Source organism: Monopterus albus, unplaced genomic scaffold (genome assembly GCF_001952655.1).
Source record: "Monopterus albus unplaced genomic scaffold, M_albus_1.0 scaffold65.1, whole genome shotgun sequence".
Classification (NCBI taxonomy): Eukaryota; Metazoa; Chordata; class Actinopteri; order Synbranchiformes; family Synbranchidae; genus Monopterus; species Monopterus albus.
In genome coordinates, this window is record NW_018127945.1 from 2,168,377 (window position 1) to 2,183,586 (window position 15,210).

At 39.8% G+C, this 15,210-nt stretch overlaps 1 protein-coding gene across 8 annotated transcripts in view; it reads right to left on the bottom strand.

The window, feature by feature from the left end:
* Positions 1–2,815: 2,815 nt before the first annotated feature.
* The window catches only part of ranbp10 (RAN binding protein 10), a 42,986-nt gene continuing 30,591 nt past the window's right edge, over positions 2,816–15,210 (bottom strand). For 3 of the 8 annotated variants that reach the window (XM_020604267.1, XM_020604268.1, XM_020604269.1), the window contains exons 4-15: positions 13,646–13,813; positions 13,499–13,521; positions 12,481–12,665; positions 11,982–12,094; positions 11,637–11,745; positions 10,948–11,096; positions 10,626–10,863; positions 9,768–9,907; positions 9,378–9,529; positions 8,127–8,238; positions 7,253–7,394; positions 2,816–6,016 (exon numbers count right to left, since the gene is read on the bottom strand). In XM_020604267.1, the coding sequence (XP_020459923.1) occupies positions 7,264–7,394; positions 8,127–8,238; positions 9,378–9,529; positions 9,768–9,907; positions 10,626–10,863; positions 10,948–11,096; positions 11,637–11,745; positions 11,982–12,094; positions 12,481–12,665; positions 13,499–13,521; positions 13,646–13,813 (1,520 nt within the window). In that variant the 3' untranslated portion in view covers positions 2,816–6,016; positions 7,253–7,263. The other 5 variants (XM_020604265.1, XM_020604264.1, XM_020604271.1 and 2 more) reach the window with 5 other exon arrangements.

Genomic DNA, 15,210 nt, shown 5'->3' on the forward strand with positions numbered 1-15,210 from the left:
AAGTCCATAAAGAGGACTCGTGCGTACGTCCCTGGAGAGTCGAGGTGTTGCAGGATGTAATGCAGTGTCATGTTCACTGCATTGTCCACTGACCTGTTTGCCTGGTAGGCGAACTGCAGGGGGTCCAGCAGGGGGTCAACAATGTCCTTCAGGTGGGCTGACACCAGTCTTTCAAAGGACTTCATAACTACAGATGTCAGGGCGACAGGTCTGTAGTCGTTCAGTCCACTGATGGGGAGTTTCTTAAGGACTGGAATTATGGTGGATCGTTTGAAGCAGGAGGGGACTTCACACAGCTCCAATGACCTGTTGAAGATGAGTGTGAAGATGGGGGCCAGCTGATCAGCACTCACTTTCAAGCAGGAGGGGGTCACACCATATGGGCCTGGTGCCTTTCTGGTCCTTTGTTTTTTTAAAGAGGCCACACACATCCTTTTCACAGATTGTTAGAGGTGGGGGGCAGGGAGGAAGAGTAATTTTTGGGGGAGTGGCTGCTGGATCTGAGGTGGGTACGAGTCATTGGTCAACACCTGGTCCCTCAGCTTTTTTTGCTACTCTGATCTCCCTTGTCAGTGTGTTCCTGGCCTGGCTGTACAGAGTCCTGTCCCCACTTCTGTAAGCTTCTGTGGCACGACGAAGCTGCTTACTGAAGTTACTGTGAACCAGGGCTTATTGTTGTTGTATGTGCAGAAGGTCTTTTTGGGCACACACACATCCTCACAGAAACTGATATAAGATGTGACATTGTCAGTGAGTTCATCCAGGTCTGTAGCTGCAGTCTCAAATACACTCCAGTCTGTGCAGTCAAAGCAGGCCTATAGCTCTGACTTATCCTCCTCAGACCAGCTCTTCACTGTTTTGACCACAGGCTTTGCAACTTTAAGTTTCTGCCTGTAGGTTGGAATAAGATGGACCATACAGTGATCAGAGCATCTGAGGGCTGCGCAGGGGACAGAGCAATAGTGTCTTTTATTGTTGTGTAGCAGTGGTCCAGTGTGATTTTGTCCCTGGTGGGACAGGTGACGTGCTTTCTGTCCCATTCTTGTGAATGTGATATCTTGTGAGGATTTCTTCAAATTTGGCACAAACAACTACTTGGATTGGACAATATAACAAAGTTCTCTATCAGTCTTTTGTATTCCTCTATAAAAACTGTCTCAACTTGACTGGTTGGTGGATGCATACACCCATGAGGTGGTAATTGTTGTAGGAGTTTTGACAGGTGATTTTAAAACATTTCACAAATTACATTTATCATATTGCACTTGCTGCTTTTTTAAAACAGAGTATTACACTATAAGTCTATGTTTAACATATGAATATATTGTTCATGTTTGAGAAGACATAAAATGATGAAATGTACAGTGTTTCCTCTTGATTAAAATTTGACTAAAGTTGCACATTTTGTGTATGTATCTTTTTATGTATGGGTTATGATTACACATTGGGAAGATACACTGATCAAGCGTAACATTATAACCACTGGCAGGGGAAGTGAATAACACTGACTATCTGTTGCAGTGGCACCTGTCAGTGTGTGGGGTATATTAGGCAGCAAGTGAACATTCAGTCCTCAAAGTTGATGTGTTGGAAGCAGGAAAAATGGGCAAGTGTAAGGATCTGAGTGACTTTGACAAGGACCAGACTGTGATGGTGAGATGACTGGGTCAGAGCATCTCCCACACTGCAGGTCTTGGTGGGTGTTGTTGGTCTGCAGTGGTTAGTACCTACCAACAGTGTCTAAGGAAGGACAAATGGTGAACTGGAGACAGGGTCATGGACGCCCACGGCTCACTGATGAGGAGGTTGGCCTACTGTAGATTAAACTATGTACTTTTCAAAAGATTAAAATTGATTTGAATCTTTGTTAAAATGGTTGAAAATGAGAAATACTGTCCATTGGTCTCTATGAAGAGAAAGAGTCAGGGGCTGTAGTGGTGATATCACATCTAGAGTGGTGAGGCTGTTGGATTTGTCTAAACAATTCTCTGTAATTGTCCTCACAACCACAGTTTTCATTCCTTTTACATAAGTTTTTCACTGAATTGTAGACACATCTCTGCTCTTCCTGACAGTAGAACTGTGGAAGCAAATGGATTCACAGAAGATGCACAGTAAGCTGCAGAGTGACACGAGTGCCAACCAACTGCTGCATTGACTCCTATGTAAACAGTATTAGGCAGGTGGTCATAATGTTATGGCTGATCAGTGTATGTAAATCAGAAAACAGTTTATGAACGATTTACCAACAAGGACCCATTATCTAATATCCAATGTAGAATTGCATCGATAGCTATAATGAAAAAAGTGATTCTCTCCAGTAAGTAGGCCTCTCGGTGCTGAGTCTAATGTATATTTCAGTGTCTTTCTGCCCTCTGCTGCCCAAGTACTGTAAAATAACAGTGAAAAAAAGTCAACAAAGAGTACTTACTTAATTGTGTAAAATGAAGAATGTGTACAGTATGTGGCAATCTGTAGAAGTACTGTACTGAAATACGTTTGCCGTTTCAATATGACCGACAGACTAAATGAACCACTACAGTTATCATATGGTAGTTATTATACTACAGTTATTGCACTTCTGGTTAGATGCTAAACTGTATTTCTTTGCCTTGTATTTGGGCATGTGTAATGAGCAATAGGTCTCCGCTAAATCTTCAACCTCATTCCAACCTGTATGTGACTGGGAAGAGTCATGTCTATTCACTCACATTAATTGATTGCATTGTCTAGACTGCTGGAGGAAAATGATTCAGTAAATTATAAGAACACAAACCAAACAAACAGGACATCAATCATATGCTTATGGGTGTATTTTAATAAAAATAATTATTTCAAAATTAAACAGAATACAATATTTCTTCTTTAACATGTTTCCACTACATAGATATTTTTTTTCAAATATCATGTTTCCTTTTTTGTATCATTTGAAATGTTTTAAAAGTCATGCTAAGTAGAGTAACTCATTTCACAACTGTTTCTTTTTTTTTTGTTGCTAAAACTTAAAAGTCAAAGTATGAAATTAAAATCATGATAGAAGTCAATTGTGCAGAGCTTCTCTGTGATGCTGGAATCCATTTCTCTGGCCTCTCCAGAATAAGTCCACATGGATTCAGAGGCCTCTGGGCCCATTTCCAAAACAGTTCACACCCTTCCCTCCTAAGGCCACTGATCACATCAGTGGCTATGTCTACGCAGGGAGGAAAGGAAGGGTGTGTGGTGACAGCACTGAGTCACGGCTCAGGCTCAAACACAAGGACAGCCAGGAGACTTATTCCCTACAGGTATGCAACAGAGGTTGTTCATTCATGTACAGGTGTGTGTAACAGAAGTCCTTTACAGCTGTAGAAGCAGATGTCATGTGTGTACAGCAGGCATAGTTATTAGAAGAGTTTCTATTATAGCAGAAGGTGTTTCATTAAAACCACCTTGTTAAGATGTTTGACTACATACCCTGTAGTAAGTCCCACACTGCATACACACATCTTTAGTATTACATTAGTCCATATTTTTCTACCACAGACTTATTTGCTGATAAATGGAAAAATAAACTTCAGGATCTATGAGCCATTTTTCACACCACAACAAAACCATCGGAGTGACAGTCAGGCAACATTCAGTCACTGCTATTTGGTAAAACCATTAAAAAATATTTAAATATTTTTGATAAAGCTAAGGCATGGCACAAAACAACTTTGTTATCAAACTCCAATTAACGATACAGATGGAAACTGGCTGCAGTTGAGTACAATTTGTAATTTTACCATGAACATCTGTTTGATACACCCACAAACAAAAAATTGGGGTCTTGACTTTTCAAATAAACAACAACTGAGATGAGGGACACACAATTAGAACTCAGGCTAAATGCCAAAATTAGATAGTGGCCTCTACAAGAGAAGTCAGCATGTCTAATATTAGATAAGTAAACAAGAGAGTATGAAATAAATAATCTTACACAAACATAGAGTAAAATATATAAAAGTGTCAATAAACTGTAGGATAATTTTACAAATTAATGAAACAACTCATGTCCAGCTGGCTAACTCCTTTTGGCTACAGTGACCCCAGTAAAAGTCTCAGTGTTTTTGTGCATCTTCCTTTTAGGAACATTTTCAGAATCAAAACACTGAAATAAATAGCTAGAGATAAGATGTGAGGGGACTAGTGACATTAATCAAACTTTAGCTTCAATAGTTTATTACATCATTTCAAAATGTATTGTTCCAAGGTATATATTTCAGTCTACTTTTTCATATGGATTTATTTCATAATGTTTTATTTGTTTAATATGGAAAATTCTGGGGCTGTATAAGTCTCTGACAGCAAGGAATAAATGACCAAAGTTGTAGCTGTAATTTTATGTTGTTGGGGGTTGTAAGTGGTATTTGGTGGCTTTGTTACTACTGATCTGGCTCTAATACAGGAACCCCTGAACAGGAACAATGTAATAACGTCTCTATAAATCTCACAGTGGCCAGCAATGAAATCTAATAATAAAAAGATCCTTCTTTTCCAACTTATCAGGTTATTGCACAGGTTGAACATTCTGGGACAATTTTTTGAGTCTGGGCAACACATTTGACTTAGCTATATCCTTCTATCCAGTAACAGGAAGAACATAGCCAAGTATATGGGTGTTAAGAGAAATTTGGGAAGGGGGGGACACATGACAGAAAAAGACTTTTCCCAACAAACAGAACTGATTTTGTGGCTTTTAAGTGGTTTGAAATCAAAATGAAAGAAAGAAAGACTAATTCAATTATCACAAAGTGCAGCCTAAAATTAATAACCTTTCTGTTTGGCAAATGATTTCACCTCTTTATTTGAAAGTGTAATTGCAACAGCAAATGCACAGCACAGGTCAGGCTGCGGAAGATTTAAAAAAAACTGCAGTAATGAAATCCCTGGGGGAGACTTGACTTATAGTTGTACACACACTGCTTGTTAGTCTGCCTTTGATACAGATTTTCTCTATGCTGGCATCAAGGTGGCTATGATAGTGCTAGGTTTGGTGCCGACACCTGCAACCACATCACTGATTGGTCAATGCTGCGGTTGTTAGAGTAAAATTAAGGCTCCAACACCTCTAATATTCCAATTTAATCCCCTGTCATCACCCTTCTCCCCTGGTTACTGGCAGTGTTTGCCACTACAGGGGCCCTTCAATTATGTTTCATACCTAGGTGATGTTTTTCAGGATTTGTTCTGTTCTTTGGCTACTGACCTGTTAGCGCACAGTATTTCATTCTTGAAAACATAACAACTATAACTTGGGAAGGTTCTGGCAATAAAGTACAGCCACCAAATCTTTATTTCCAACTTTCTGGAATCATTTGAGGACTCACTTTTGTTTTACATTAGCCCATTTTCTATTTTAAATCAGTGTTTACTACTGTATTGCTTGACCAGAGCCAATCTGCTCTAAACAATTAGAGGTGTTTTTTATGCTGAGCACTTGTTTGCTCACGCTCCATTTGAATGCACTTCTAAGTCTTTATTTCAGGGGAATAATGTACTGTGTCTGTCTGTCTTCTGTATCGTATTAAAAGTGATGTAATGTACCTCCAGTTTTGTTACATTGACCTATGGTTGTGGGGGTCACCATGGTAACCAGCTCTGGGTATTGTGGTTTATGACATGGTGAACAACAATGACACTGTGAATAAAATACTGACCATAGGGAATCAAAATCCACCCATTAAAAGAGAAGACAAAATAAAAAGGGGGATTAAACAATTTACTTTGTCCAGGATGAGCACAACAAACTCACAAAAAACCTTAAAAAAGGCTAAATAAACACAATAATAATTATCTTTAAATAGTGTCACACAATCCTTTATTTGATAATACTAAATGAAAAGGAAGTTTTCCTCTCTCTCATTCTCCTCTCCTCTGTCTGTTACTGGCTTGGTATGGCAGACAGCCAAGCATACCAATCACGCATGCTTTTTCCTCCATCAACATGGCAACTGCCTGCTGCACATGCCTTCTCTCAGTGCTACTTAACATTAACCTGTGGAGAGATGGGTAATCATCAAGGCAAGGTAATGAATGAATGAATGTAGCATGATTAAAACAGCTTGCTGTTATACTCCTGAACACTTTACTGTTTTAGTATTTTAATTTTAGTTGTGGTGTTGTGTCTTTTTCTTATTGTGTTACATCATCTGTCTATACAGTATTTCCATTGTTATTCCATTAACTTTCTGTACAGGGCACTCAACATGTTAAATGTTACTTACCAAAACAAAATAGGAAAGCTAAAATATAAAAAATTCCTAACTTATTATGGCTAACACTGACTTGAGCATCAGTCGGTATGAATTAAACAAGTTAACCCAACAACCACCAACAATGTGTAAAGCTTTAATATTGTTGCTATGGTTATTCAGTAGGCTAGGCCACCATGACCACTGATTCAGGGCTGTGATTAAACTGTTAACTAATGCAACACTGGGCCACATGCAAGAACGTTGTTGTTTTCTAATCCTAAACCTCACAAGAGGCTTGCTTGTGGGAGTGTTCCAAGTCAAATTCACTGTAAAACTATTTGTTTGAGCTGCCTGTACATCAAGAGGTGTGCATTCATAATAGATGCATAGACTAGGGCTACCTATTCTGCTCCATTTGTAGGCAATTTTCATTAACAAAACGTTTTGGACCTGATTCTACTACAATTATGCCTTGCAATAGTACTGTATGTCTCTGACAACCTGCCAAGTTGCAGTTTGCATGAATATCTGTCCAGAGTCATATATGCAAGTGAAGACTTTGAAAGAATTTAATAAAAATTAAAGTTATCACTATATTGACATGTGTGATTCTAGTGAATAATTTTCAGTGCTGTCTTCTTAGAGCCTATTTTTATTGAGGAGAACAGAGGACTGACTGAGAGCTGTGTCACATCATCCTTGAGTCCAAGTTCACATTTGTGCCAAATGTGAAAAAAATTCCCTCAAGGCATCCTGAGATATCACATTCATGAGAATGGGATAGAGGCACAACCCAAAAACATACTGCCTCCAGTCACGGCTGTCGCTAGTGCAGAAGAGGAGAAACTGATGAAAGATACAAAATATCTTAAATTATTTGTACATGCCATTTAAGAACAAATATGTTTGAACAAGTGGTTCTTGCATGAGGCCCATTTTGCACAATATACAATTTGAACAAACACCTGCCAGCCAATCAGAAACAAGTATCATCCAACTTAGTGGTATGAATGTCTTAAAAACCATAATTTGCTCACCTGGACCTGGGCTAGTGCAAAAAGTTGTCTACTCTGGCGAATGAACAGGAACCAGACCGGACTCGGGCCATGAGCTGAACACACTCTGTGGCTTGACCCAATGCCAACATGAGTGGAGGCTGCTTAGGCAGATTTTGGGACTCTAAAGCAGAAAAACAGCCAGACAAGGATGCAACATGAGTCACAATGCACAAAAAATGAGCTTCATATGAATTACTGTTAAGAGGAGGTTTTCTTTTCTTTATATTTTGTATGTATTTGCTTGTTTTGTTTTTTGGTGGAGTGGGCATGTATGTATGGGTGCTTTCGTCTAAAGGGTATCAAATCAGAGTTTCCACTATTTTCCCCCATTTTTGCTATTCTTAAAGAACAACAGCAATACTGAGGTTTGTGCTAAATGTCTCAGCTTTTCTAACTTCCAAAGAAGTTGTTTGAGACCTTCAATCGTATAGAAAAAGATAGAGGGATAGAGCAGGTAATTCATCAGATTTGATTTCATTCTGTTAGGGCACAGTGCAGTTTTTTAAACCGCGTGGATTATGTTATATACTGCTTTTTTCTAAGTGACAGAAAACAATCTATGTAACATGTAATCAAAAAAACTGTGCCACTTAGGTCAGTTATTTAAAAAATTCAAATTTAAAATCAAATCCAAATCTGATCACTTGGGGCAGCCACTGAAAAATGATTGAATATTATATGGATAAATAAGGTAGACTATAAACTACAGGCTCCATAACCAGTTTATATTCCCCTCTATTTTTTCTGTCTATGCCATGGAGCATTGGCTATGACTACACGTAAAGTAAGTACTCAAAAAAGCTGCTGCTGTAGTTTGAAGAAATACAAGTATGTGTCTGTGTTTGCTCTTTACCCAGTATGGCACTGTTGAGTGCGGAGCAGAGGGATTCTCTCTGTGTGGGGTCTAATTGCTGGCCAACGGGGCAGTTCCATGGGTCAGAGTATGCTAGCAGACTGAACGCATCCTACACAGACAGAAAGACATACGGACAGGGGCCAGCATCAGTACAATGCTGCAGTGCAGATATCCTCCACCTTGTTTGGCTGGACTTCACTGTAGATGTGTCATCTGGCTCTAAAACTGTATATTTAATTTAATGTGAAGCAACTGACCAGACATTACTGTTTGATCTGTACAGTATCTTCAAAAAACATTGTCCTGTGCTTTTCAAATATGTTTATTGGTTTCCAAAGATATTTTTTACAATTTTTGGTCCCATTAAGCTGAAAGGAACTACAGTGTTCCTTTGGTTTCAGTCAGGCAAAGAGAGAGACAAGTGCCTTAATTTCAAATTCACAACTAGCATCCTTGCTGTGAACATTAAGAGTGGAATTATGACTCTGCTAGGTAAACCATGTACAGCAAGACCATCTATGTGTTGTTTTTTGTTTTGTGGCACCTCCTAGAAATTAACACCCAGTTTAGCAGTTTTGTGCAGAATTTTAGCTTTAGTCCTCTTACTGTACACAATCTGAATGTTCCATTGATGTAGCTGGTCATATAAAACCATAGGCAGCTGTTTCCAACAAGTAAACTAAGACTGCACATGGTAGAGGACTGGAGTAAATGAGCAACCAGGCAACATAATCACACATCTGACAGACAAAAGACACAAATAATCTTACTTTAATAAGGTGGCCAGAAGTATGGCCTCAACTGGATGATAATGTCACTCGGCATCTGCTGAGTGTGACTTAATTAGCTGAAAGTAGCTACAGTACGCTTAGCTATGCTAGTATAATTAGCTACAGTATGTCCCCCGTGTTTCTGTGGCTCTATTTGAAGCCATGCTGGCCCCCTGGTGGTTACAAAAATGACTAGTCAATCACTTAAAAATGACAATGCCCTTTTTGGAAATGTGGTCGTTTCCAGCATGCCCCACATGTTGAAAGATAGCTGGGATTCCATCTCCTTTATTAGACCATATCTGAAACTGAATTTCACTCCAATTCCAGCAGCACATAAAGAATACTGCGACCAGGATTTTAACCAGTGCCAACAGAAGAAATATCTTTAGCTCCATTCCTGCAGCACTTCAGCCTGTTCTGGTACAGCTGTTTGTTGAGCTCAAGCCTTTGTGTACATGCAGTTATATGCGTATACCTGTAACATCTTCTTGTGTGTAGCATTCTTGCCGTACTCGTGGCACAGCTGCTCATTGAGCGCCTGCAGCTCCCGTCCAAACTGGATCATCCGCTCTGTGGCTGCCTGGTTACCTCCACAAAGCTGTTTGCTATTACTACAACCCTCATCTTCTGGCGACACACACACACACACACACACACACCCACACACACACACACAAACTACATATGCTGTAAAATCATCCCGTAGAAAGCTGAACATAAGACAGGAGGAATAAAAGGATGCAGCAAAAAGCAAGAAAAACAACAAAGTAAAGGAAAGAACAAATGATAAAGAGCATGACAAAAGGAAGAAAGGTGTAGGAGCACATTATCCTGTGGTCTACAGTATGTGTGTGCGTGCATATACCTGTGACCCCATTTCCAATACGGTTGCCTTCTGGCTGAAGGATCTCTTCGTGTTTGTATGTACCATTCATGATTCGTGCAGAGGAGCCCTCAACAACTCCGTTGGTATAGTGCTCTGCTTCTATCTCCATCTCACTGTCACTACACACACAGAGACAAATGACAGACAGGAATGGAAAACATAAAGAATGAAATTTCACAAAATAACAATGTAAACAGACTGATAACGTTTAATGCTCCAGGTAACTTGACTTGACAAGTAGTTCAGAAACTGACACTGACTTGGCGGTTATTATCTGAACAGATTTTTACAACCAGTACTGTACCATTATCCCTAAAGGATATTAGACTTCAGTAATCACTTATATTGCTGCTAACAGGCACAGTAGCTGCATCTGCATGTCTCAGCTCTAAAGTCAGTGACTCAAATGTTACCATCATGTAATGTTACAGATGGCCAGAAATACAACAGTAACACCTATAATGAAGCAGTCTGTGCTTCTCAAAATTAAGGATAACATCCCCAAAAAGTCTGTTGCCTCCTGACATTAAAATATTGCTACTTGTACACCATGCTGGGTGGCAGATCCAACATAGCCCTTGGTATAAATTACTATGCATTCACTACAAGAGATGACACAATTGAAACTTTGTAGACTGTAAAATGTAATAAAGGCAGCGGCCATCAGAACACTGATAATAGGCACATCCAACCATCATCTCTACTCATTTGTCACCATATTGTGGATACCTGCTACATCTGCTACCAGTGTGAACATCCTTCTCTGTATTAACACGGAAAGCCCTGGACTTGTCCACTCCAGGCTTTTCTGCTAATCAGACTGACAGGCCTTCTCACCTTGTTTCCTGGGTGCTGTTGGTGCTGTGTGGCTGGCTCTTAGTAGAGTCAGAGGAGTTGGACTCAGAGTAGTTGACTGAAGAAGGGGAGGAGGAGGAGGAAGAGGAGGTAGAGGAGGACATGCTGGGGTATTTGATGCTGCTGCTGCCAGTGGTGCTGTGGCTTTTTGGCTTGTTGGAGGGCGTCACCCCGTTACTGCAGGTAGGGCTGTCTGCTCCTGGAGATGAAAAACACAGACCTACTTCTTAAGATTACTGCATTGCTGTGTTTTTAGGCATTTCAATCTTTGTCAGTGTGTTCCTCTATCAGGATGCATGTGTACCTCCGATGCGCAGGTGTGTGTTGCTGGCTCCGTGTCGGGGACTGAGGCTGGGGGAACCAGGGTAACTGTCCTGAGACTTGGGGGAGCGAATGGTCAAGCAGCGAACCTCACTGTCTGTACCATTCACCATCTCCACAAACTGACGACACCTAAAAAGAAGAGCATACTGGTGGTACTTGTATCTCCTGAAAAATTACATGTCTGCTAGAAATATTATGGTTATCATCAAGCTAACGCACTTCCACAACAGCCATGGCGCTCAGCTTTACAAATAATGTACTCTTACGGCATCTCCATGCTCTGATGTTGTAGTACTCGAGTTCAGGACTCAGACTCGAGTCTGACTCAAGTCAGGACACGTGACTTGACTTAGATTTGAACACTGATGACTTGAACTGGACTTGAGCATTGACTGCATTTGGGCACAGATGTACGTACACTCTGCCTTTCTATAAATTATTTCTATGTATCAAATTGCTGAGCAATATGGTGATGCAATACAAAGTTTGGAATATAAAATGGTGAGAACTGTGTCCGTTGTGTTTCATTTATATCTTGATTACTCTGACTTGGGTAACAGGGACTTGACTCAAGTTATTTTTTGGCGACTCAGCTCAATTTGGACATGAGGTTTAGTGATTTGGCTACAACAGTGGTTTGATCTTAATTTTTAAACAGTGCCAATTTACTTCAACATGAATAGTAGATTGGGGTTGTGTTCTAACAGGCCAGGATAAAGCTGCTGTGTAGCTTCTATGGCTTCGCCCACCCGTCCTGCCAGCACCAGCTTCTGTATTCCTATCAGACAAAAGAAACAAGAGGCTATTCACAGTATACAGATCAAGACGAATCATGCGTCATTCCTAGAAGTCACACGTCATCAGAGAAAAACACTCACAATATTGTGTAGTATACAATTCTGTATCCGTTTTGTTTCATCATATAGTTCACAATTTGAGGGGCAAAAAGATTTTACTTAATGACAAGTCAAATGAGAGCATGGAATGGTGCATGTGGCTGGTTTTTTCATTCACTCTGTCTGTTCTTTATAGATGCCTGATCCTCCTGTATCATGGTCTCCGTAGCTCTGGCGAAGGCAGTTGCGGTGGCGCAGTAACCGTGGTGCACCAGGTAGCTGGATACCATACTGTGGACAGAACATGAAAAGATTAAATGTTGAATTCCTTAAAAAGATTTAACAAAGTACACTGCATTTTGAGGCTATTCCAATGCCCTTGTAACGATGAAAACACAATCATAAATTTGTGATGTTCTACACGTACCCACTCCCCTATACTATGTAACATGGTCACACACTTAGAAGAGAGCTTTATAATTTTGTAAAGGAAAATCATATAAAAATGGGCTGACCTAGTAGCCTATGATAGATGCCATATACTACTGGTGACAACTTCCCTGGTTCAGGGAGACTTGATACTGGTCATTTCCCTTCCCTCCACAATACAGCTGACACATCCAGATTTATTTCTGAACTACTAAATGTGAGTAATTATGTCTTTATCTGAATCTTACTTCTGCAGGACTGCCTGCCACTCCCCCAGCCTCTCTCCTATGGGGAAGCAAGCGATCATGCCATGGATCTTGGCTCGCCATTCACTCATGTAGTCCTCGATATCAAAAACAAAGGGCTGCTGGCCAAAGTTAGCGTCTACGATCTCACCTGGGGTCTGAAGCCCCACAGTGGGGTACAGGTTGGGCTGGAAGATATTAAAAACAGAAAATAATTCAGGTTACAACACTGCATTAATATTTACATAATTAAAACATACTGAACAACATATTATGCCCTGTATTTATAGCCAATTATTACAGACCATTTATTATATTATCAAGTTGCACCAAAGTTGCTTCCTTGCCTGCTTATCAAACTGATACATTAAGTCAGTCCCACTGTAACTTTTTAATTGCATGCTAGCCAGATAGCAGGACAGACATATGGACAGACAGACAGTTAGGGATACAGGTGAATGCAAACTGGCTAACAGCACAAACCGTAAACTATAATAGCTCTTCACTAGTCTGTCTTTAGTGTTATAATGTTCAGTTTTACACAAAGGAATTTGTCTGTGGGGGCATGCTATAACCACTAACAGGAAGCGCTGATGTTTAGGTTGGTAACTCCATCTGCTCCTGCATCCATTGTGGCCAGCATCCAACTGTGACACTGACTTCTTGTTCTGTTCTTAAAACCAGTTTGATTGGTAAAACCGTCAAAGTGGCCAGTTTTTCTTTCAGGATAATGTTCCACTTACTGCAGCCACTGGACGGAAAAATTTCCAAGCCAACGGCCAACATAAACTGAAATTAAATTTGGACCTGCATGGTTGATTTCAGTCTGTCAGTCACTAGAGTTACAGAAATGCTATAATAAAGATGATGGGGGTTTGGTATCATAATAGTAGTGTAATGTGTAGTCATTTGTGAAGGGATATACTCTATATTTTCTTCAAAACATCGTCTCCAAACAATCAAGAATCAAGCCGCTGCAGAATCAAAACTGAAACCAGGTAAGTAAATAATAGATACTTACAGGCAGGTCTGTAAAGGCTACACCTAAAGGATAAAAGCACAGTTAAATGCCCAGTATATATAAAGGCTCTTTAAGCAAAACATTTAAACCACCACCTAAGTTAAAATGCAATTAATTCACCTACACATCCAAAACATGTTCACCAACCTAAACTGATGCCATTTTTGGTGTAAAAACAAGTGTTGTTGATGAGGTTAACACAGCAGCCAATCACATCTCCCGTGGTGAATGTTGGGCCATATGGTTGGCCAGTCCCGGAGGAGCAGAAGGAGTGGCCGTCATCTCCATGGTAACCGTATGAGTGCTTGTCCCATCCTAAAATGGGACAAGGATTAGGATTAGTTTTGTCATTTCATAATTCACCCCTTGTGAAAATGTGGTGTTGTTAGTCAAACTACTGTGAGCAACAACACTGGAAAAGGTTGATAAATATGCCTGTTGATTTACAGCAGTCTAATACTACACACATCAAGCAGAAGCAGCTCAGTATAAAACACTCTCTGTTTCCACTGGAGCATCTGAGGTGGCGTGACTCGCTCGAGGCCACTGTTAACAGTAGCTGCTGCTGAAGGAAGGGAGACAGTTAGTCATTGACTTCTGCTGCTCAGATTTTCCCATCTGACTACCACTGCCTGCGAGGCGTCTCAGGAAAATTCACACAGACACACACAAACACAGACTTCTGATACTTTGGCATGTTGTGCAGTGCCCTCAATAACCAGCAGAGGGCCTCATCTATATAAAGAAACTGGTGAGTCACTCAGCAGCACAGGAGGCTGAACCAGGAGAGTGCAGGGAGCGAAACAGATATGCTGTGATTGCCCGATTTCTTGTTCCTGTTGGTATTAATACACATGTGTGGAATTCTGAGCTGTTTATTCTGCCAGATGTTAGTTTAAAAAAACCACTGTAGAGTAAGAAGTGCAGTATTCAATATATGCTCAGTAAATTTGTTAACGCTTTACGCATCTGTCATTCCTAAAAATTTCCAAGGATGTTTGTTTACTGTAATTTCATGCAAATGAAAATGCAAACTGTGCACTATGGGCTTTTTTCAAAACAGACATTTGGAGTTATTACAGCATAAAAAGAAAGCGAAGGCATTAATTAATAACATCAGCAATGGCTCTGTTTCCCAGTAAGCCAATGGGACAGTGTGGTTTTTGTGGAAATTTGAAACAAATTTTAAGAATATCTCTCGAGTTCTTTTTCTTTTTTCTTTTTTTTTTTTTACATTAACAAAAGAGGCAAACAATTGCGGTTCTAGTTAAACCCCCTGTTTGTAATTTATAAAATTGGAAATGGTTCCAGTTCAGGAGTGCGCAGTAACTTAATTCAACAATTTGTTCCATCGTTAGTTAACTTTTAAGTTAACTGAGGGTATTAAGTTGTGTGTGTGAAAGTGTGTAGTGTGTGTGTATCCAACTCTATGCAGACTGATATTCATTACTTAAGGGAAAACAGAATTAAACCAAATAAATTAGGAAAATGGAGGGGGTATAAATGTAAAGGAATGAAAAGTCAGTTTGATAAAAAAATGAATGATTGTAGTAATAAAATAAAGAAAAAAAGCAATAAAGCAATATCAATACTATATATTTTTCCATTCACATACTTATATACTGTATACACTCAGATATATATGTAAACACATTCATAAAACAAAAATAAATGAAATTAACAGATCAGTAAATGATTAGAAAGAGAGGGAA